We start from the raw sequence: 22,575 nt of genomic DNA, 5'->3' as shown, positions 1-22,575 counted from the left end.
CTTACTCCGCGTCACGCTCGGGACCGGGCACGAGGCGATCACGTCGGAGACGGTCCTTGTCCCCCACACGGGGCTCAGAGCCCGAGTACGAGGGTGACCGGGCATCGAACATTTTACAGACGAGGCAACCGAGGGCCAGAGACGTGAAGCGCCCGAGGTCCCGCGGCAGGGAAGCGGCGGAGCCGGGATCGGAACCCAGGTCCTTAGGACTCCTCAAAGCCCGGGCTCTGGCCGCCAGGCGGGTCCCCGCCGCTCCTCAGCTGCCAATTTACTTGGCCTCGCATCACGGAAACATTCCAACAACTAAGGCAGGTTTGGGGGTTTTTCTAGAAAGACAAGAAGGAGCAGCAGTGAGGCGAGACAAACCCCCAACTTCCCATCTGTCCGTCGGGCCCGGCTCGCGGACCTAGAGGAGGCCGAAGAGGCAGTACAGGGGACGTTCTGTATTTTGGTCACTTTATTAAATGATATTAAATAGTTTTAAGTTTCAACTACTAAACAGCACTTTGAATGGTGAAAACACAGATAGTATATTGTCATACTTGAATGCTTTTCTTTAAAAACACAATTCCAGTCCTTATATATTACAAAACAGCCTTATAGGAAGAGTTGACATCTTTTCTACAGTACTTAAGATATTGAATACAGAACTGAAAAGCCGTCTAACAGAAACAAAGGCAAGTCTTCACAGCTGTATGATTTCAGCAGCCAAAGCTGGTTTGATGGACTGAATCGTTACTATACAACTGGGACAAAACATATACAATATCACGATACTAAGCAAAAACGCTTTACATCCAAAGGAATAAACAGGTTACAAAATGTGGAGAATTGAGCAGGCAAGGTTGTATTACAAGCAACAATTTTAATCATCATTTTCTTAAGCCATTGCAACTAGTTAAAACATCTAAAACAAATAGAAAAATGAGACTCTTTACCTTAGTGATGTCATTTTGTCCTTAAATATTGGTTAAAGCTCGATGTTATACTCAAAGCACATATTATGCAGCTAAAATGTCAAGTGAAGAGTGTATGCAAAGTGGTCCAAGTTTCGTTTCCGGTTTCCAATTCGTCTTCCTAGCCGTTATTCCGGAGTTTCATCCGGGGTGGGGAAAAAAAAATGCATCTTTTACAGCGTTGCCTCCAACTTCCACATCTAAAACCCTCGAGCGGATTACCGGCCCGTGCTGAAGAGTCGCGTCCCGCCGTCGGGACGCCCGGGGGTAAACGGAGACGGCCGCCCGGAACCCGCATCCTTCCAGCGTCTGCCTCGATCTGTCGTTCCCTTCTAAAGTGAATCCGCGCCTGCTCCCCGCTTCCTCCGCTCACCCACCCCAGTTCTAGAGCTCGGGATTAACAGACGACCGGCGGGAGTGTCCAAACTTGCACTCGGACCTAGCCCGGCACCCTCTGCCCCACGTTCTCTCTTCACGGGGGCTCCGTCGGGGAGAATGACAACCCCGCCCCTCCGCCACCACGGGCCCCGGGTCTACCGAGACGGTTGAGCGGGAGAAATTCACGGCCACGACCCGGCTCCTCGATCTCGCACCAGACGGCGCCGACTCTAGAGAGCGAACCAAAACCGAAAGCTTCACCGAAAACAGAGTACCTCACGCCGGGTGCCTTTTTTTTCCCGATTCCAAAACGCTAGTCCGACGGAGAGAGAAAACAAAATCCTCTGATAGTGATTCTAGAGCCCAGAAGAGGTTTAGCCGAGGCCAGCCACTCACACGAGGCCAGCGATACCTGGGGACGGATCGCCCGGCCAAGCTGTCCCATTTCTCCCGCATTCCCGAGCTCTTTCCGCTCCCCGTTGCCACGTCGTCTCAGAGAGCTTCCCGTCGCTCTGAGTCGGCTTCCGCAACCGGCCGAACCTGGTCCTCCGGAGACTCCATCGACCAAATCGTATGCAAAGGAGAGACGCTTCACCAAACCGGACCGCAAGTCCGGAGAACTTACTCACCGCCCCCCCAGCCGAAGCAGGGAGGAAGCTTTCCGGCAGAAGGATGGCCCCCCGGCCTGAAACTCACCGAGGTACTCACTCTTCTGGTGGTGGATTCGTGTTCGGAAGAAAATGCAGGGGGCGGAGGCCGGGAGCCAGAAAGCCTCACCTCTAACAGGACTGACCTCCCGATACCGCCTGCCCTGGAAACGGGGTAAAGCCCACCCCCGCCGCGGCCCCTCTAACCTCGGCAACGGCGTTTCCACCTTGGCGAGTCCCCGAGGACCGCCCCTGCCGCCTTCACCCCCTTGCCGGCAACGGGATGAAGCCCGGCCCACGCCGGCGAACCGCGGCCCCCTCCCCGCTTGGGAAAGCGCCGACGTCTGGGGGCGGGGGAGGAGGAGATGGGACTCCTTCGACGCCGTCCATAAGGCCGTGGGCACGAGGTCGAGGGCGACACGGGATTCCTCGGGAAGCTCAGGGCCCCGGTACTTCAGTGGGCTGTTGAGTACGAGTGTATGTGTGTGTGTGTGTGTGTGTGTGTGTGTGTGCGTGCGTGCGTGTCTGCACCACCCTTCAGCTCCTACCTCTCCGGTCGGCACAGGTGCTGTCCGAGGAGCCCCCCCTTTCACACTTCGGTGGAGTGGACAGTTGACCATTTCTCTCCCTTTAATTTCAAGAAATGGGTTAAAGTACAAAAGTGTTCCGTAATTTGAGGAATCAAGTCTAAGTAAGAACTCAGCTGTGTGCGCGTGACAGGCGACCGACAGAAATGTGGAAATCTGTATTCTTTCCTAAGCGCCTCAATCTGGTGACGGTCTGAAGGCTTTGCGAGAAGCAGGCGGGGGAGTCGAGTCTAGAGGGGGAAACTGGGGTGGGCGGGGAGGGGGGAGGAGGAGAAAAGGTGGGGAGCGCGGAGCTGCTACTGTTACGGAAGGACTTGTTTTCACTGAAAACGATTGGCAATCTCTCCCGCCCTCGCCATGTGTAAGAAGGTTCTAGGCAACGTCCCCGAGGTGGGGAATGGAGGGGGGGGAATGGCGTGTCCCTGTCGAAAGAAAATCCCAAAAGCTACCGCGGAGCGCGTGGTGTGGGAAGGGGGTGGGGGGTGTCGGGGGCAGTGTGGGGGGGTGGGCAGACTATTTCTACAGTTGAGTTCTGGAGAGCCATTGATTCCTAAAAAAATAAAAGATCTTCCATTGCTTGTAGTGCAAAATCACATCGATTTCCCTTGGGAAGGTCCCGGATTTTTGCCTCTCATTGGGGGTGGGGCCCGCTGGAGGGGAGGGGGCTGCAAGCCTCCGGCCACCGACTGATACATTCCTCTCATATCAATCTGCTGGTAGTTGGAGGGGTTCATGATTAAACTGGGAGGCTTTGGCATCATGAGGTGACTGAGGGCGGCTTGCTGATAGGACATTTGTTGCTGCTGCTGCTGATTGTACTGCTGCTGGAGTCTTCTGTTCATAAGGATCCTCTGAACGCAACTGATTAACTGTGAACGGAGAGTAGGGAGCCGTTAGAAGGGCCAGACCCGTTTCGAGGCAGCAGGTATCGGGTTTTGAGTTCAAAATCGATTTGTTCGGTTGTGGGGGGGGGGAGCGGGAGAGGGCGACCACCCGCCGAAAGGAAAAGGCCTCGCTCTTATCCGCCATCGCTGGTTCGATGACATTCGTCAACTGATTAGTGGAGAAACCAGTTAGTAACGCCACCCGGGCCCAGTTCTCTTAATGATTCGACTATTGTACTGGAGCAGCGTGGAAGTCGGTCACCCTGCAAGCGGGGCGCCCCCGGGAGATCCCTCCCAAGTATTATCAGTTACAGAGCTTTTCCGCCCGGTCTCTGCCTTTCTCCGTCATCCCCGGGAAAATCCCCGGGAAAAACTCGCTCGTCGGTGAGCGGGAAACCGTTTCCTGCGACCGACTCCGAAGGAGAGACCACTTCGGGTGGCAGACGACTTCCGCCCCGAGAAGGTCTCGGTTTTCCCAAGAAAACTCAAATCCGGGCACCGGCTCCTTAGGTCACCTAGGCCGTCTCCGGATCCACCGGGGTTCAGACCCCAGGGCCGGGAGCGGTGACCTCCCGGAGCCGGGCTCTCTCCTGGCCCCGGAACACGCTGACAAAGACCGACGCTATACGAAGCGGGTCGGCTTCCCTCGACTCCGTGGCAACTCTGTCCACGAGCTGGGGACACCTGCTACGCGCAGAGTGTCTTCAGTCGCTGGGAACGGCCGGGCCGCTGTGGCTTAATTTTTCCTTATGCCTATCGCTCGGTACGCTGCTCTGCAAGCGGTGAGCACTCAACACGTCCTACGGGGAGATTTCAGAAAACCCAACGTAGACCTCGGCTTTGGCTTTCTGACAAAAGGAAAGCTCTCGACCGAGTCTCCCGAGGGTTGGCACTCAGTAACGAGCATTCGGCGAAAGCATTTTTAGCCAAAGGTAAAGTCTTAACTACTTCTTCCCTTCAGAGGAGTCGAGAACCTCTGAGAAGCTAGTCACCACCACAGTCATGTCTCTCTCTCACACATATTCTCTCTCTCTTCTCCACCTACCTACTGGCATCGGTCCAAGGGAAAGGACCTGCATCTTAAACCCACTCAAAACTCTTACCATCTGCTGTTTTGTCAACACGTCAGTGTAGATTGCTTCTCTGCGTTTCACGTCGAGCTCCTGGCTGGCTTGTCTACTCAGTGCCAAAGCCTGCACTTGGTCTTCTGTCAGATTCATATTTTCCTTCCACTAAATGGAAAGAATGCTACTTATTACTCATTACCGTGGAATCGCAAGAACAATTAAGGTGCCTCAAGATATCCAGCGTTTGCCAGAGTCCCTGGGTTTTACATGACTTCAGTTCAAATTGCCGCTCTTCGCAAGGATTAGAAAGAGAAGCACTGAAAAGAACCCTCTTTTCGAACCCGGATTAAGATAGCGATGTGAAGCAGATCAGTGTGGAGGGACTGGCGTGGCAAGTCAAAGAAAAATTAACATAAATAAATCGATAATAGGGAAACGGTGTGCAGTTATTTCTGGGAGAAGAATTTCCACGTCAATATGTCCTCGCCAGGAACCAGCCATTTCCCTTAACTGCTGCCAAAAAATTTCCATCTCAGATGCAGGGATTACAAGATTCTACCCCATATGCATCTCTTCCCCAGTCCGCTTCGCTTACTTAATAAGCTCTCCCTAAGGGAGGAACTGACGAGCCCCCCACCCTCGCTGTGCGAAGAGAGCGGAATCACAGAACACCGTCCCTCCCCACTCCCCCGGGGTCCCGTCCCTTCCAAAATCTGGCTAGGAAGGGGCCGGGGAAACGAGGGAGGGCTCCCGGTAACTCACTATCGTTGAAATGATGTCCTCGATGGGCTGGATCCTCACTGCCGTCACACTGTTTGTGGCTTCCACAACTTTCTCTCTCCCTTGATTAATGAGGTCCTGGAAGGGGAGCAGGAAATGCTTTATGAGAGACTAGGTGAAAAGCCAACACGCTCATCTCTCCTCAAACTCACAGGCCCGTCCCCTCCCCGGTGTAAAAGAACTTGACTTCTGCGACTTATAAAATTGAAAATACACAGAAGGGGCGAGCTAGCATAGGAAAGAAAATTCACTCTAATAATAATGTTGGTATTTGTTAAGCGCTTACTATGTGCCGAGCACTGTTCTAAGCTCTGGGGTAGACACAGGGGAATCAGGTTGTCCCACGTGGGGCTCACAGTCTTAATCCCCATTTTACAGATGAGGGAACTGAGGCACCGAGAAGTTAAGTGACTTGCCCAAAGTCACACAGCTGACAAGTGGCAGAGCTGGGGTTCGAACCCATGACCTCTGACTCCAAAGCCCGTGCTCTTTCCAGTGAGCCACGCTGCTTCTCTAGCCAACGCAGAGGTTGGAAACAGAAAACGAAACATCCCAGCACTGATCTTTAGAATTGAAACGATGACCTTCAAGTGCCATTCGTTGTTTTGTGCCTAAAAGAATTTTACGGATACGGGCCATTTCCTGGTGTTTCCTGACATCACGGCACTATTATTTCCTTAATGGAGTACCTACGCCTGTCCCAGAACACAAATGCATGTACACGAATCCCAGAGTACAGGACAGGAGGTGCTCGTCGGTTTTATTTAAAATCATCCCCAATTTAAAGCCTTCTCCGGCACATCCTACAATTTAAGTACAATCCCACGCAGACAGCAAGGGCCGGGGAGTCGGAAGGACCTGGGCTCTAACCCTCACTCTGCCACGTGTCTACTGTGTGACCCTGGGCAAGTCGCTTCACGTTTCTGGGCCTCAGTTACCTCATCTGTAAAATGGGGGATAAAAGCGTGAGCCCCATGTGGGTCAGGGACTGGGTCCTACCTGATTTGCTTTTAACTACCCCAGCACTTAGAACAGTGCCTGCCACATACTAAGAGCTTAATAAGTACCATAATTTTTATTTGAATTTCCATTTAATGAAAACACTTATGGATCAGAAAGTTTTTGGGTTTTTTTGCATTTTTCAGAGGGAAACTCTGAGAGGATGCGCTATTCCTACCTGGGGAAGGTCTGCTCGAGGAGCCCTTAAAAACAGCCTTGAGAAGCTTCGGTTTCTAATTGATACCATGCCTCCGGGCACACAACTTCAGATTCGAACCGACCCCTTCGGTTCTTTCCCACCTACCTCCAGCTGTTGATTACTCATTGCTGACAGGGCCCCCAAATTGAAAGGAAGATAAGGAGTCTGAGAGTTGAAATTGACAGGGGGCAAATTGGTCCCGGTCGGCATGTTGAAACGCATGGTCAGGCCCTTAAAAAACAAGCAAACAAACAAAAAATCAGCTTTACACATTGAGCGCTCCCTAACTTGACATGCTACAACCCCATTTTGACCGGGGGCGGACTTACGGCCTTCTCGGTTCCAAGAAATTCTCAACACCCACTCACAAACAAAACCTCTTCTACGCCCGAAACTGAGATCCTATTACCTAGAAGGCATTAACCCATAAACCACCATCTCATTTTCTGAAACTTCCCATCAGACTGAGCTTTCTCTGCCATCTGTCTGCTCGGTTCCTACACATCGGTCGCACCGGCGGGGGAGGAGGGCGTTCCCAGAAGCCCGAGGCCACAGATCGATGGAGAGTTCGAAAAGAGTGTTTAACGGGGGAGGTTCCGCTGAAATCCCTTCGTGGACATCGGTTTGATATTTGAAATGGCTGTGGGGTTTAAAGAAACCAATCTGACCCCTCCCGGGCTACTCTCCACAATGATTTCTCTCTGTTCTGTGAGGGTTTCCTGCTCAGCATTTTCTGGAGGGCTGGGAGGGTGCAGAAAGGAAGCCACTCCTCTCACTCGATGGAAAACCGCTCCATGTTTCAGCCATTCTGGGACTGATGGACTGATCCTCCACCCCGAGCTGTGGTTTTCGGGGTTCACGTCACCACTGCTAACCTTCTGACCTCCCGTTAATCGCCACTGCTGTTATACTACACCGGTGCCAGGAACCCTACCCGATTACTCTCGGGGGGAGGTGGTGGGGGCGAAAGAACAATCGAGCTCAGATCCCTGATCCCTTGTTCCTGTTGTCAAAGTCCGTCTCCTAAATGGCCGGCCACGCTTACCTTCTTTTCTGCTTCGTACTCGGCCCACGCTGCCTTCCTCTCCTCCTCCGTCAACTCTTCTTCCTCTTTGTGGTCCAAAAGAGAGTCGTGTTCATGGTAGCCCACTATGTGTTCTTTATGTATCTGCAGTAATTCCGCAAGGATGGTGTCCTGTTGGGAGACGCAGTTGATGGGCCAGGGGCGTCAGTCGACTCTTGGAATGGGGAGTTCTTCCCTGGCGTCCCTAAATGCACCCCTCAACCCGTGCCAGATTTCAGATTTCAATTTGCAATACCCCCAAATATTCTCCAAGTCAGGCGACCGCCTGCCGTTTCGGCATGCGAAGCTTCCTTTCTAATCAAGGAAACGATGAACCGAGAAGAGCGCGGGCCCGAGAATCGGAAGCTCGTGAGTTCTCATCCCGGCTCTGCCGCTTGTCAGTGTGACCTTGGGCAAGTCACTTTACCTTTCTCTGTCTCAGTTACCTCATCTGTAAAATGGGGATTGAGGCTGTGAGCCCCACGGGGGACAGGGACTTGTCCAACCCGATTTGCTTGTACCCACCCTAGCACTTAGTAGAGAGCCTGGGCATAACGTAAGCACTTAACAAATAGCACAATTACTATTATTATAACTGAGTGCTTACTGTGTGCAGCACACTGTACTAAGTGCCTGGGAAAGTATAATCCATACGGATGGGTAGACACGCTCCCTGCCCACAACCAGCTTAGTCTCGAGGCGGAGACAGGCATTAATGTAAATGAATAAATTATGGATGCGGACCTAAGAGCTATGGGGCTGAGGGAGGTTCAATACCTAGTGCACAATGGGAGACTAATACCCAGTCTTTCCACAGATAAATTTTGGAGTGTATTTTGCTATTTTTCATCCCTCTCAAATGTTTCCACTGTTGTACCCAAGGTAGTGACCACAACGTTTGTGAATCACCGCTCTATGCGCAACGCCAACTCATTTAGCTCCGTCTGTTCTCTCTCTCACCATCAACCTGGTGCTCACCCCCTCCCTCCTTCCCGCCGGGAACTCTCTAGACTGTATGCTCTTTGTGGGCAGGGAACGTGTCTACCGACATGTCCCGACTGAACTTTCCCAAGCACTCAGCAGGGTGCTCTACACCCAGTAAGTGTTCACTAAATACACTGGTTTATGTACATATCTGTAATTTATTTCTTTATATTAATGTCTGTCTCCCCCTCTAGACTGTAAGCTTGTTGTGGGCAGGGATTGTGTTTACTGTTACATTGTACTCTCCCAAATGCTTAGTACAGTGCCCTGCACACAGTAAGCGCTCAATAAATATTATGGACTGACTGGCTGACTCCCCCTTCACCATCCACCGACTACTCTTCTCATCTTCAAAGCCCTACTCGGGATACCTCCTGCAGGAAGCCTTCCCTGACTGATCTTTCATCGCCCCATCCGATTTTTCCCTCCCTTCCATTTCCTTTGCGTTGGTTCCCCCTAGATGCTCGCTCCGCCCCCAGCCCCACAGTCCCTATGTACTGATCTTTATACTATCTATAATTCATTTTAGTGTCCATCTCCCCCGCTAGATTGGGGACAGAGATGTGTCTGTGCACTTGGACCTGTGACCTTTGGGCATCTGATTTGATTTCCACCCCCAACCCCACAGCACGATGTACATATCTTTAAATTATTACTTAACAAAATAAACTATGCTATAGTAAGACTATATATTATAAATCATTCATTTATATTAACATTTGTCTCCCGCTCTAGACTGTACGCTTGTTAGGGGCAGGGAATGTGTCTACTAATTCTATCGGATTGCGCTCTCCCAAGCGCTTAGTACGGTGCTCTGCACGTAGTGAGCACTCAAAATACCACTGATTGTTTGGTATTTAACTCAGCTGTAAGCTCTTGAGACACTTAGTTCTCTGCACGCAGTAAGTGCTCGTAAAATGCCACCGAGACTACGGACTCTAGCCAAAGTTGTTCAGGCCTCAACATTACAGATACTGTTGCCAACAGGCTTCCTTTGCCGTCTCCCCGTTTTTTGTGAGACGGTCATACAGAGCTCACTGGACAAACACTGCTGACACTGCTAGTCTCCAAAACTAATTCAGGGAGCCGCCAAAGTACTGCCTATCGTGCCACAGTCAAGTCAGACCACAGTCGAGGACGGTGGGGAACGCCGTCTGCCAACTCTACTGGGGGGAACACTGCCCAGTGCACAGTGTAACGCTCTGCACCACGGACAGCACCTCGGTTATAACGGTGCATCATTTTAATGAGCCGTTATACCGATGGGCCGGAACCTATTCCAACTGGGATCAGGAGTGGATCACCTGGAACCAGGAGTCCCTGTGTTTGGGGTTGGCTGCGGGCGTGGCTTCTGGAGCCCATTTCGAGGGGCACTGTTCTACCCGAAAGCATCACCAATAGTTTCGACAATGGGAGGAAAGGCGGTGGATAACTTTACGTTCGATGGTCAAAAAACAGAAACGGGATGATTTTTGTCGAAAAATCTACCAGGCAATCACTGCTCCCATCCAGAAGGCACTTGGTTCTTTTGAATGACATCGCTACACTCTCCAAAACTAATTTAATGGGTCGCCAAAGTAACTGCCTATCGTGCGACGGCGAAGTCGGGGTTTCAGGGATTCCACCAAACGTCTCTCAACTTTATCAAGTTACGCAAAGGAGGTCGGGGACTCCAACTCTAGGACTAGGACTAAGTCTAGGACTCCAACTCCAACTCTACCAACTCTATTTTATGGAATTCTCCCAAGCGCTTAGTACATTGCATTGCACCCAGTAAGTGCTCAATAAATACCAGGGACTGACTGATTTGAATAGGTGGGCGTACTCTTCCTAAAAGCTACACAAAACAAGATGGGGGGAAGACTGCTTCTGGAATATATCCAGTTAAAATTTTAAGGGGTTGTAATTTCTAAATGGCTGACTGAACAATCTTTTGGCCCAAGGCCTTCTTCATCCATCTACCCTCTTACCCTCTCCTCATGGGTGCAAAACGCAGAAAAGGAGGCTATCCCAAGGATAACTTCGGGTAGAGAAAACTAAGTCTAGGTAATGCTCACAACTCTAGCATGCATTCATTCATCTAACCATCCATCCATCCATCCCAAGCAATGCTTCTAGGTATTCTTCCTAGAGGGGTTGTTTGCTTCCAACGAGCAAGAGACGGAATGATGAAAGCTAATGATTTCTAGTACTGTTCTCGCAACAGACTGACATCCAGAAGACCTGATACAATTCTCATAAGGGGGGAAGTTTCCCATAAAGAATTACATCATCTAAAAACTGCCATCCATCCTTCCGTATTTTTTTTTTTAAACCTAGAAATAAATACGTGGTCTCAATTTGGCCGTCAGCTTAATTCTTCTGCTGCCTCTTGGAGAAACCGATCTGCCTGACTTCTAGCCAGAAACTCTCCCTGAGGATCATGGGATCTGACTCCTAGTCCAAGCCCAGCGATTTGACTTGGAGAAAATCCTCTTCTTTGTGGCCATCAGGAAGACTGCGGAGAACAGGGCTCCCCCCTGACCCCCGCGCGAGTCCCCCTCACTGAATATTGAGGCAGTGCCCGGGATTCCCCTTCGGCTCTTTGGTTATAAAAGTGCAGCAATTTTAATGACCTATTAACTTCTTGAAGAGGCATCCTCAAGATGGGAGGAGATACAAACCGCTTGAGCCAGGGGGAAGAGCTCCCCAAAGATTCAGCCGGCTGTGATACAGGAAGGCGTGATCAAGGCAACTCCGGGGACCTAGGTAGCCTGGCATCAACGTGACCCAACACGTCCAACAAGAGTATGAGCCCAGGCATCTTTAGGTGGGGGAGAAAAGTGGGGCGCATGATCTAGCCGGGCTCCGTCCGCTATCTGGCACGAGCCAGGCTGTGCATCTCTGTGCTCTTCTCCTATGGTCTAGAGAGAGATCTCGCATTGCAGCTTTAGCGGACTGGTTTCGGGGGTTCACTCGCAATCTGCAAGGCCTCGGAGGGCTGGGAGGCTCCCTAGAATGTCTGCCTCTCTTTGGGGGTGTATTTGTGTGTGTGGTCCCTAGTTTCAGGGAACTTATAAACCCCCTGACACAGGGTCTCCTTAGAGGAAACCCGTAGCCTTGAGAGGGAGGGAGGGAGGGAGAGAGCGTAGGCGTGGAAATGTGGGTGCGGGTGTGTGTATCTGCGTCGTGTCCCCAGTTTCAGGGAACTTCCTGATACGGGCTCTCCTCAGAGGAAAGCCGTAGCCTCGTTTTAGGGCCCAGCCCGGCTAAAACCGGCACCTCACCAAGCCCTCGGGTCTCAGAATACCACTTTCTCTTCCCTCTCAACCACGACCCTGGCTGCCCAGTAAGACGCGCCTCCCACAGCCCTATTCCTCTGCCACGTTTCAATAGGTTTCCCAGGCCGGCCCCCACAGAAGCTGAGCATTCCGGCAACGGGGGATGGAGTCGGCTCTATTCACGGATCAGGAAAAAAGACAGGAGAGCCAGCCACTTGCCCAGGGTGACCGAGCAAGTTGATATCCACGACCGAAATGGGGCCCGAATAAACAGCCCAGAGAGGCCGGCCTTCTTGGCCACGGAGGCTTTTCGCTTCCACGTGATAGAGTTTTTGCTGCTAAATAAGAATCGTAGCTATTGCCAGCGTAAGTAAAACCCCTAAACCTACCTCTCAAAGCAAAGTAAAGGCGACAAGATTTCACCTACACAAAAGGGCAATCAATTTGTCCTCTTTTAGGTGCCGGTGGGCGGAAATTAAATTGTCCACGAACAATCCGGTAATCGGATTACGGAGGGGGAACGGCCCTGGAAACGAGATATGTTAGAATACATATGGGGGAGAGTGGGGAAGAAGTCCAGAAGAAGATACAGAAATTAAATTAACCCGATGCCAACTTTTAGCACAATATAGCAACATGCACCATATGTGGAAAAGTGGGGTTTTTTCCTTTTTTTTTTCCCCTTTGCAATATGCATGTGTCAGTTGCTATGGTAACATTATTATTGCAAACAATACTGGAATATAATCCACACTCACTTGGCCAGCCCGGCCATCAAAATGTGGTTTAAATTACCTCCAAATGTGTATGTTTGCTTTTCTTTGTCTAAACTTTTATTTTGCACAGTATTGAGTAAGTGATGAAGCTTGAAAGCTGAGAAAAGCAAGATCTACTTTTCAGTTAATACTCTTTAATGTCCTTGCTTTGAAAAGATGAGTAATTCAATTAGTGGAGCAGATTTAGTGGCAAATTAAACATTTTCAGCCATTTGGATTAATTTACTTCGAAGTTAAAAATATTTGGCAACACAGAGAAAAATTCTCATCTAATTAGTATCAAAATGCAACCTTGAAAGTAAGATTTGAGACGTGAAGCTGATTCTGGGGGTAGAGGGGGTGGGGGGCAGGGGAGGAGGGGCCCCAGTATTTCTAAAAAGTTTTTTAAAATCTGCAACCATTTGCCACTTTTCACAATCATCTGCTAGGTTGTGACCGTGATTCTTGATTTCACCCGACTGATAGGGGTAGTGATAATCCTTCTGAAGGGTCTACTGTGTGCTGAGCACTGTACTGAGTGTTGGGAAAGATTACAGAGGTGGGAATTAGACACGGTCCCTGCCCCTCAGGGGCTCCCAATCTAAGACTACCAGAGTGTGGTGGCGACAACACACACAAACATAAAGGAAAGATGAAACAACAAAGCAATAAAACATCAAGAGACGAGTGACTCTCATGAGGTCACAACCAGGATAAAAGTTGGTATTCAACTAGAACTGGAATTTAATCTGCCCGACACAATCTTCAGGATGGAACTGTCGGGTTTCACACCCACTATTACATTCCCAGCTCAGCCATTTAACCGCTACATAAAAGTGAAAGGGAAGAGAAACTGGAACCCAACACCACCAGCTGTCTGGCAGTTTTAAGTTAAAAATGTGAAACTACTCGAGGAGAGGTGGCTTTGAAAAGATAGGCAACAGGGAAACCACTGTGGCCTAGGGGAAAGAGCCCAGTCAGAGAGTCAGAAGACCTGGGTTCCAATCCTGGCACTGCCCTTTGCCCGCTGTGGGTCTTTGGGCAAGTGACTGCCCTTCTCTGCTTTCGCTGCCTCCGTTTTCTCACTTGTAAAATGGGCATTCGATACTTGTTTCTCTCTCCCCTTTAGACTGTGAGCCCTAAGTGGGACAGGATCTGACGTGATTATCTTGTATCTATCACATCGATCAATGGTATTTACTGAATGCTGACTGTATGCTGAGCACTGTACTAGATCCTCGACTATCACAGCTCTTAGTACAGTGCTTGTAACATTAGTAAGCACTCAAATACCACAATTATTATTATAGTAATCATGATGATACTAATTTATTATTTGGAGGCCAGATCAAAATCAAGGGTTTTAAAATCCATTTCATCATCAATGGTATTTACTGAGCACGTACTGTGTGCGGAACACCGTAGTGAGTGCTTGGTGGAGCATAATAAATCTCAACATGACGCTTAGTGGAAAGAGCCCGGGCTTGGGAGTCAGAGGGGGTAGGTTCTAATCCCTGCTCCGCCACTTGTCAGCTGTGCGACTTTGGTCAAGTTACTTAACTTCTCTGTGCCTCAGTTAGCTCATCTGTAAAAAGGGGACTAAGACTGTGAGCCCCACGTGGGACAACCTGATTACTCTGTATCTACCCCAGTGCTTAGAACAGTGCTTGGCACATAGTAAGCAGTTAACAAACACCATCATCATCATCATCATTATTGTTAACAATGCTCTTCCACGTCCCCAAACGATGAGAAACCAGACAATTTGCCAAAGCATTAAAAATAAGAAAATTCGGTAACCTCCTTCAACAATTTTCCTTCAGAAAACTCAGGACAAACTTCTTTGTCTTTGTCTACGTCTTTTCTTTGTGAAATTTCTCATCCGATCATTTCCCCTTGAACTTAACTTTTAATTTGGCAGAGGAGAAGAAAAACACCTTTCTAGGGTGTCAGAGCCCACGGAGAAACGGCAAACTACGAGACGCTGACGTACGGCCGTTAGTGGATTCGGTAGCTTTCTCGTTGTTTACAATAGTTTTGGATCTCTGACCAAATAACCCGGCACATCTGTTAGTAATGCCTTCCTGGGAAAGGAGAGGAGGGAAAAGCCTCCGAGGACCTCTAGCCTGGGGTCAGACCTGGCTTCCGTCCGGTTCGCTCCTTGCGATCTATTTCAGAATTTGACCGCGCACCCAACCGCCACGTCATCGCCGGTTATAATCGACTCGGGGCCGCCGCCACACGCTACACTCTGCCTACGCATGAGGCCAGGGACCCTACCCTCAGGGAGCTACGGGGACACGGTTAAGCGATCCACCTCCGGAGGGGTCGGGGGTCTCCTTGCGTCACAGAATCGGGCTTCGGGCCGTTTCCTAGCACGGACCGCTTTCTTTGGGTTCTTCCACAGCCTCACAGACTTTTTGAGGCAAGTGGACGAGAGCGTTCGAGAGACCACCTACGTCACGTAGAGACTGCCAAGGGTCCAAAATGTGGCCCTGGGCGGCAGGAGGGATTCCGGGAAGTAAGGGGGGATGTGTTGTGGAGGTGGCACGGCAGTCGGGGTGAGCGGGTGTGCGTGACAGTTGCGGGGAGACTTGCCGTGGGCCCTAAAGCCCTTCCGCCGGGAGTTTTGGACCACATCGGGTTTGGCCCACTTTCGGGTTGGCGACGGCCTGGCGCCCGCAAATCCCAGGCGACGAGCTACTCCAGCCCTTGGTCCTAGATTACCCTCGTCAATCAACGGACCATTTTCGGGGGTCCGATCTCGCCGACCTCCCAGGTGCTTCCCCCTAGGTCGAGTACCCGTTTCAAAAAACATTTCAGAACGCACTTCCTAAATTCATCCGACATTTTCACCTGTATTCTCGGTTCTCCTCTATTCAACTGAATCAAGGCTCTGGCAGAGGTCTGGGGAGGCTTTTTTTTTTTTTTAATGGTATTTGTTAAGCACTTACTATGTGCCAGGCACTGTACTGAGCGCTGGGGTAGATGCAAGCTAATCAGGTTGGACAAAGTCCCTGTCCCACATGGGGTTCTGAGTCTTAACCCCCATTTGACAGATGAGGTAACTGAGGCTCAGTGAAGAGGCTCGCCGCTTGGTGGAGCCGGGATTAGAACCCAGGTCCTTCTGACTTCCGGGCCAATGCTCTAGCCATTAGTCCACGCTGCTTCCCTAGTTCCTCAACTTCGGCCTTTCGGTCTAAGTCCCGGTTTCAAAACCTCTAGAGAAGCTGACGGCTTCACTTCAGTGAGCCCGAACGCTTAGGTTAGGAAGCTCACGCTTAGCTGAAATTTCCCCAAATCTTTTTCCTCTTCCCCTTTCCACTCCTAATTCCACAGCTCCCTGGTGATCCAACCCCACGCCAGCTAATTCTCCTGGGAGCAGAGGCAGAGGGCGGATAAGGTGTTCTCCTCAACTTGACGTAGCGGTGGGTGGTATTTCACTTGGCTGGCTAGGAAGAAACCGCTCCGGCCGCCGGCTTGGTGGAAGGTTTTTTTTTAAGCTCTTGCCCGGATGGCCCTCATTTTAAGCCTTGGCCCAGGGACTTCTCTGGGATTCTGAGTGGAGGAGCACGGAAGACATGAAAAGGAAGCCCCGCTTCAGATGTTCTTGCCTCTCCCTTAAGCCCTTCACCTGGGGGGCGAGGGGCATGCTTACAACTCTCCTCAGATGGCACCTAAAACACTCGTACGGTGGGGTCCGGAGGCGCGAGAACCCGACGAGGTCTTAAAAACTCCGTCTGGGGCTCTCGTTCCGCTGCCATGAGCCCTAGTCTTCCGAACCTACTGATGTAGACTGTAAGCTTCTTGAGGACGGCTCGGAGCATCTGCTACCAATTCTCCTGCACCGTACTCCCCCGAGGGCTCAGAACAGTGCTCGGCACACAGTAGGAACTCAGCGATTACCATGGACTGAGTGACTGTAGTATTATAATAATTATAATGATTGTAGTATTTGTTAGGCGCTATGTGCCAAGCACTGTACTAAGCGCTGGGGTAGATAATAATAATAATGATAATTGTGGTACTTGCTAAGTGCTTACTATGTGCCAAGCACTGTATTAAGCGCTGGGGTTGATGATAAAAATAACAACAACAACAACTGTGGTATTTGTTAGGTGCTTACTATGTGCCAAGCACTGTACTAAGCAATGGCATAGATAACCATAATAATGATAACTGTGGTATCTGTTAAGTGCTTACTCTGTGCCGACCACGGTACTAAGCGCTGGGGTAGACACAAGCTAACTGGGTTGGACACAGTCCCTGTCCCACAAAGGGCTCCCAATCTCAATCCCCATTTTACAGGGGAGGTGACTGTGGCACAGAGAAGTGAAGGGACTAGCCCAAGGTCACGGAGCGGACAAGTGGCAGAGCGGGGATTAGAACCCATGACCATCTGACTCCCAGGCCTGTGCTCTGTCCACTAGACTTCACCGCCTAGTGTAGTTTGGCCCCTCTTCCCTGAGACTGTAAGCTCCTTGGAAGCAGGGATCGTGTCTCCCAACTCTGTCGCGTTCTATTTTCCCAAGCGCTTAGAACGGTGCTCTGCCCACAGAAATCGCTTAAGCACTGATTGGTACAGAAGCAGAGTGGCTCAGTGGCAAGAGCCCGGGCTTGGGAGTCAGAGGTCATGGGTTCGAACCCCAGCTCTGCCACTTGTCAGCTGTGTGACTGTGGGCAAGTCACTTCACTTCTCTGGGCCTCAGTTCCCTCATCTGTAAAATGGGGATGAAGACTGTGAGCCTCCCGTAGGACAACCTGATGATCCTGTATCTACCCCTGCGCTTAGAACAGTGCTTGGCACATAGTAAGCGCTTAACAAATACCATGATTTATTTTTTATTTTTATTTTTTTATCACCAGGGAGGCCATCAATAAGCTTCAAGGCTCCGGGTGTGCACAAAAACAAAAATAATACAACAAATTTATTGCCTGCACCCCTCTGCGCTACCTCACCCAACGAACCACGAAAATAATAGTTCATGAGAGAGGATTGCCTCTAACGATAATAATCAAGGTATTTGTTAGCTTACTATGTGCCAGGGACTGTACTAGAGCGCTGGGGTGGACACAAGCAACTTGCATTGGACACAGTCCCTGCCCCATATGGGGACTCACAGTCTTAAACCCCAGTTGACAGATGAGGTAACTGAGGCCCAGAGAAGTGAAGTGACTCGCCCAAGGTCATCCAGGAGACACGGGGCAGAGCCGGGACTAGAACCCGTGACCTTCTGACTCCCAGGCCCGTGCTCTAGCCGCTAAACCATGCAAGTGACTCGCCCCGGGTGAGGCAGCAGCCGATGCAGAGCCGGGATCTGAACCCGTGACCTTCTGACTCCGGAGCCCTTGCTCAATCCACTCCACCCTGCTGCTTCTCTTACGCACATCGCCTTTAGACCCAACCTACTTCCTGTCAACAGGTGCCCGCACGATGACGATTCGGGAAGGTGGCTGACAGAAGTCGCTTATGAGAAGCGGCGTGGCTTAGTGGAAAGAGCCTGGGCTTGGGGGTCAGAGGTCATGGGGTTCGAATCCCGGCTCTGCCTCTTGTCAGCTATGTGACTGTGGACAAATCACTTAACTTCTCTGTGCCTCAGTTACCTCATCCGTAAAATGGGGATTAAGACTGTGAGCCCCACATGGGACAACCTGATTCCCGTGTCTACCCCAGTGCTTAGAACAGTGCTCTGCACATAGTAAGCGCTTAACAAATACCAACATTATTATTATTAAAAGGGGGATTAAGACTGGGAGCCCTGCATGGGTTGACCTGATTACCCTGTATCTACCACAGTGCCAGGCACACAGTAAGCCCTTAACAAAATACCATTATTATTATTATCTCCCATCTGATGATCGGCTGGAGGTGAGGGGGCAACTGAGGGCTCAGAATTAGAGATGCGCCTGCAGGGTAATCAACCTGCACAATGGCATCTTTGTTCTGGAAGCTCTGCTTTGAGGTATAAAGGCCTGAATAGAGGGCCTGAAGACGGGCAAGAAAAATTTGTACTTAAAACCTGGAAGGGGAAAAAAGCAAAAGTAAGCCTCACTTCAATTTCAATCCCTATTTTATTCTCCTTGTAATTACTGACTAGCAGCCCACAGCTGAAAAGGCACAGGTAGTGTAGAACTGGAGGGGAGGAATGTCGGTAAAAAAAAATGTTTGTGCTTGATTTACTGCCCTTTGTTTCTCTAATAGAGGTTGCCAGACTTAAAAGAAACCCACCCCCTCCATTTAATCATATGATGGAATACGACCCGGCCTGAGATTTTTCCTCTGACCGCCGGGTAATTCGTAAGTGTCATTCCTACAGAAGGTGCTTTCCCAACCGAATTTACAGAAACGTGAACCGCGACGAGGCCTAAACTTCGAGAAGCCAGCCCGTCGGGCTGGGCTAGTCAAGCCGTGCTGGCAGGACACCAAGATTTTGGAAGCAAAACTCATTTGATGGGTTTGAAAAGCACCAAACTGAAACCAGAAAGAAAAAAACGGAAGGACCCGGGGACGTGTGGCATTTGTGAAATCGGTACCCTGACGTTCAGGAAGCACAGCAGCAGCGGGCTATTATTTCAAGAAAGCGCAATTCGGGGACTTAAGAACCAAAACGCAATTGTTCAGGGAGAGGCGGGTAAGGGAGCCGGAGGAATTACGCGGCTGGCTTTTGAACTCTTATCCCGTTTCTTCCCCACGCTCGGGTCCGGGGGTTGGGGATGGGCGTTCTTGGACACTCTGTTCTAGTGTAAAGGCCTATGAGACGGAGCTAATTTCACCCTGAATCTCACAGGAGTGTCATGCAGGTTAACAGACCACGGTGAACAGGGCAGCCCCTCCATTCGAGGTGGGCTCGCAAGATGATCAGAAAGACAGAAACCGGGGACAATAAAATTGAACTCCGACCAACTGACTAAAGAATTACCGACGCAGAGAAGGCCATCTAATTCAGAAATAGGGAAGGAAAAGGAACCGAGAGAGACTGCAATGACTAGGTGAAACAGAAAAAGGGGACAGGTAGTGGAAGGCAGCCCCTGACAATCGCTGTAGCCAAGGATGTGCTCTAAGAACTGACAAGGAAGACAATCTTAGAAAAGAAAAAATCGTTCTCAGTCGAGAAGGGATGCAAATTAATTTCTATTTTAGCCAACAGAGGAACTGAAAGCCAAATTCATCACGAGAGAAATCAAAGCAGGGGCAAATAGGCACATTAAGAATCAACACCATAGTAGTAGTGTGTATTGTAAAACACTGTACTAAGCACTGGTAAAAAACACAAAACTGTAAGCTTGTCGTGGGCAGGGAACGTATCTCTTCATTCTTGTTCAATACAGTACTTAGTACAGTGCTCTGCACGCAGCAAGTGCTCAGTAAATATGATTGAATGGATATATGGGTGAGAATTAGACACGATCGCTGGCCCACCAAGGGGTCACAAGCTAAGAAAGAGGGAAGAAGGAAGGGGTGGGGACTGGAGACAGACATACAAGAAACGAGACCACCCCAAAACCAACATAAAAGCCAACGCCAGGGATGGACTCAAAAATCAAACCAAAAGAGCAGAAGGATCTCTGTGGCTCAGAGAGCAGAGTTTCGGGCTCCCCAAGGCTCAGAATCTGACAACCACACAGCCACCCCAATGGCCCTTTCAAATCCTAAATCAGTCTGGGCAAGGGGTGAGGGACTGCTTGGGAAAAGCAGAGACAGAGAGCTCAACTCCGACAAAGGAAGAGGTTAACGAGGAAGTATGAACGAATACGTCCGCAAATGCAGAGAACGAGAAAGGTATACGGAACGAGGGTAAGAAATGAATGACATCAATGCAGTGGAAAACTGACTTTTCCAAGACTTTGTCATCTGAAAGCCAGAGAAGACAGCACCTCAGATAATGGGAACCATGAAAAAACTGGGCCTGGTGTTGTTTATTAAAAATGAATGATGAGAAAAAATTATTGTAATATTTGTTAAACGTTTTCTATGATGTCCTGTACTGTATGAAGCACTGGGGTACACACATGATAATCAGGTCCCACACGGGGCTCACAGTCCACAAAGGAGGGGGAACGCGCTTTGAATCCCCATTTTGCAGATGAGGGAACCGAGGCATCAAGAAGTTGAGTGATCAGCCCAAGGTCACAGAGCAGGCAAGGGGTGGAGCCAGAATTAGAACCCAGGTGCCCAGACTCCCAGGCCCATGCTCTTTCCACTACTGCTTCCCAGTTCCATTAATCTTGGTACCAACAGTTTGGAGGCCTAACTGTAAAATGACATCTTCCTTTGCAGGATTCATGGTTCATATAAACACACTGAACTATGCATACCAAGTGAATTTAAGGAATATTTGTTATTTTGACCCTGGCAATTCCCACACTCTGCTCACTGAGGTAAGTGACTACATACAATTGCTCTAAAGAGACTGTACAGATCTTTTCTCATCTTTGGGTATTGGGGAAAAGGAAAAGCATTAACCTCCCCACAGAAATCCACTCTGCTTGAACTTCTGGGATTTATTTTGAAATAAATACCACTTAAAAAAAATGGTTTCCACAATGGGCAGGCATATAGAGTCCGACACCCTCCAGGTTTCAAGGTACACAGAAAGGTCAATGAATGGAACCTAGATAAAAAAAGTTCTGGGTCTCAGAAGTTAGGGTTAAAATATGGTTTAAGTTAATGTTCCTTAAATTCGGCAGATCTACGGCACACACTTTTCTAAGTATGGACTGAAGAACTGTGATACTCGCAACTGCTTTTTCTCCTAACAGGACTTGGACATCGGGTTAGTATGCCAAGGGAAAGACTGGGCCCTCCGGGCCTGTGCCTGCCCATGCGTTGTGAAATCCAAGTGGATGAACACGTAAGCTGGAAAGCTCACGACTCCAGGACAAATCAATCGGCCTGGGCTAGCGGACTGAGCACGGCCCTGGGAGTCAGAAAGACCTGGGTTCTTATCCCGGCTCCGCCCCTTGTCGGCTTTGTGACCTTGGGCCAGTCGTTTCCCTTCTCTGGGCCTCAGTTACCTCATCTGTAAAACGGGGGTGAAGACTGTGAGCCCCACGTGGGACAGGGGACTGTGGCCGACCTGATTGGCTTATAGCTACCCCAGTGCTTAGAACAGTGCAAGACGCATAGTAAGCTCTTAATAAATACCATCATTATTATTATTATTACTGTTAATCGGGGAAGAGGCCCTCTATCTCCATCCCATCTGGCCCAGGCAAATCCTTTGCCTAGAGAGGGCCTGCCATAAACAAATAGAAATTTAAAAGCACAGTTAGAGATCCATCTAGAATGGAACTTTTACCATTTTACCATTTCTTAAACCACTCATTTATGGCACTGTTTAACACATTGCTGACTTGTCCCCGCTCCTGGCAATCATGTGGCCTGTTTATCTGAAAGAGTTAACACGTCTCTCGAAAACAAAAATTCCCAAACTCTGTTGACTGAACAAAATCATAGGGTACCATCCAAAATACCCCAACAGAATTAGCTCTGGCTATCTCAACTTCAATTCTATGGCTTCTCTCACTTTGGATAATGGCTTGCTGGTGTCTATTTTTCCCATCCAACTACCACTGCCAAAGACGCAGCCTAAGGAAGTGACCATCTCAGGCACGCTATTTTAGAACAGGTCACTTTTCACAGGGGGAAAAATAATCAGAGCACTTTCAGCTGGTACTTGAAGTCCTAATCCTTTCTTTAAAACAAAAACAGAAACAAAACCCAGGAAAAAATTGTGAATCGGACAAAACATCTAACGATCATGACCATGTATCACGGAATTTTTTTCTTTGCCCATTGTGAAGACTAAGTATGAAGACCTTCGTCGAAAAATATTTCTCTTTATAACGGAGTAGAAACCCAAATAGAAGATACCGATATTATGTACTCAGTGTCCAGTTCAATGTGGTCTGCCTTGTGCATACCAAACCCAAACTGCAACACAAGTTCTCTGAAAAGAACAGGGAGTTAGACTGGGGAGAGAGACAGAATCATGAAATAAAGGCGCCACACTGCA

General features: G+C 49.6%; 1 protein-coding gene across 2 annotated transcripts in view; it reads right to left on the bottom strand.

Moving 5' to 3' along the window:
- Positions 1-442: 442 nt before the first annotated feature.
- The window catches only part of ATRX (ATRX chromatin remodeler), a 158,256-nt gene continuing 136,123 nt past the window's right edge, over positions 443-22,575 (bottom strand). Inside the window, exons 31-35 of one of the 2 annotated variants that reach the window (XM_029067289.1) lie at positions 7,543-7,692; positions 6,603-6,728; positions 5,282-5,377; positions 4,556-4,684; positions 443-3,437 (exon numbers count right to left, since the gene is read on the bottom strand). In XM_029067289.1, coding sequence (XP_028923122.1) covers positions 3,159-3,437; positions 4,556-4,684; positions 5,282-5,377; positions 6,603-6,728; positions 7,543-7,692 — 780 coding nt within the window. In that variant the 3' untranslated portion in view covers positions 443-3,158. The remainder of the gene's footprint in view (positions 3,438-4,555; positions 4,685-5,281; positions 5,378-6,602; positions 6,729-7,542; positions 7,693-22,575) is intronic. The other variant, XM_029067291.2, reaches the window with a different exon arrangement.

Source organism: Ornithorhynchus anatinus, chromosome 6 (assembly GCF_004115215.2).
Source record: "Ornithorhynchus anatinus isolate Pmale09 chromosome 6, mOrnAna1.pri.v4, whole genome shotgun sequence".
Lineage (NCBI taxonomy): Eukaryota > Metazoa > Chordata > Mammalia > Monotremata > Ornithorhynchidae > Ornithorhynchus > Ornithorhynchus anatinus.
The sequence above is the reverse complement of the archived record's forward strand: the minus strand, read 5'-3'. Positions and strand labels throughout refer to the sequence as shown.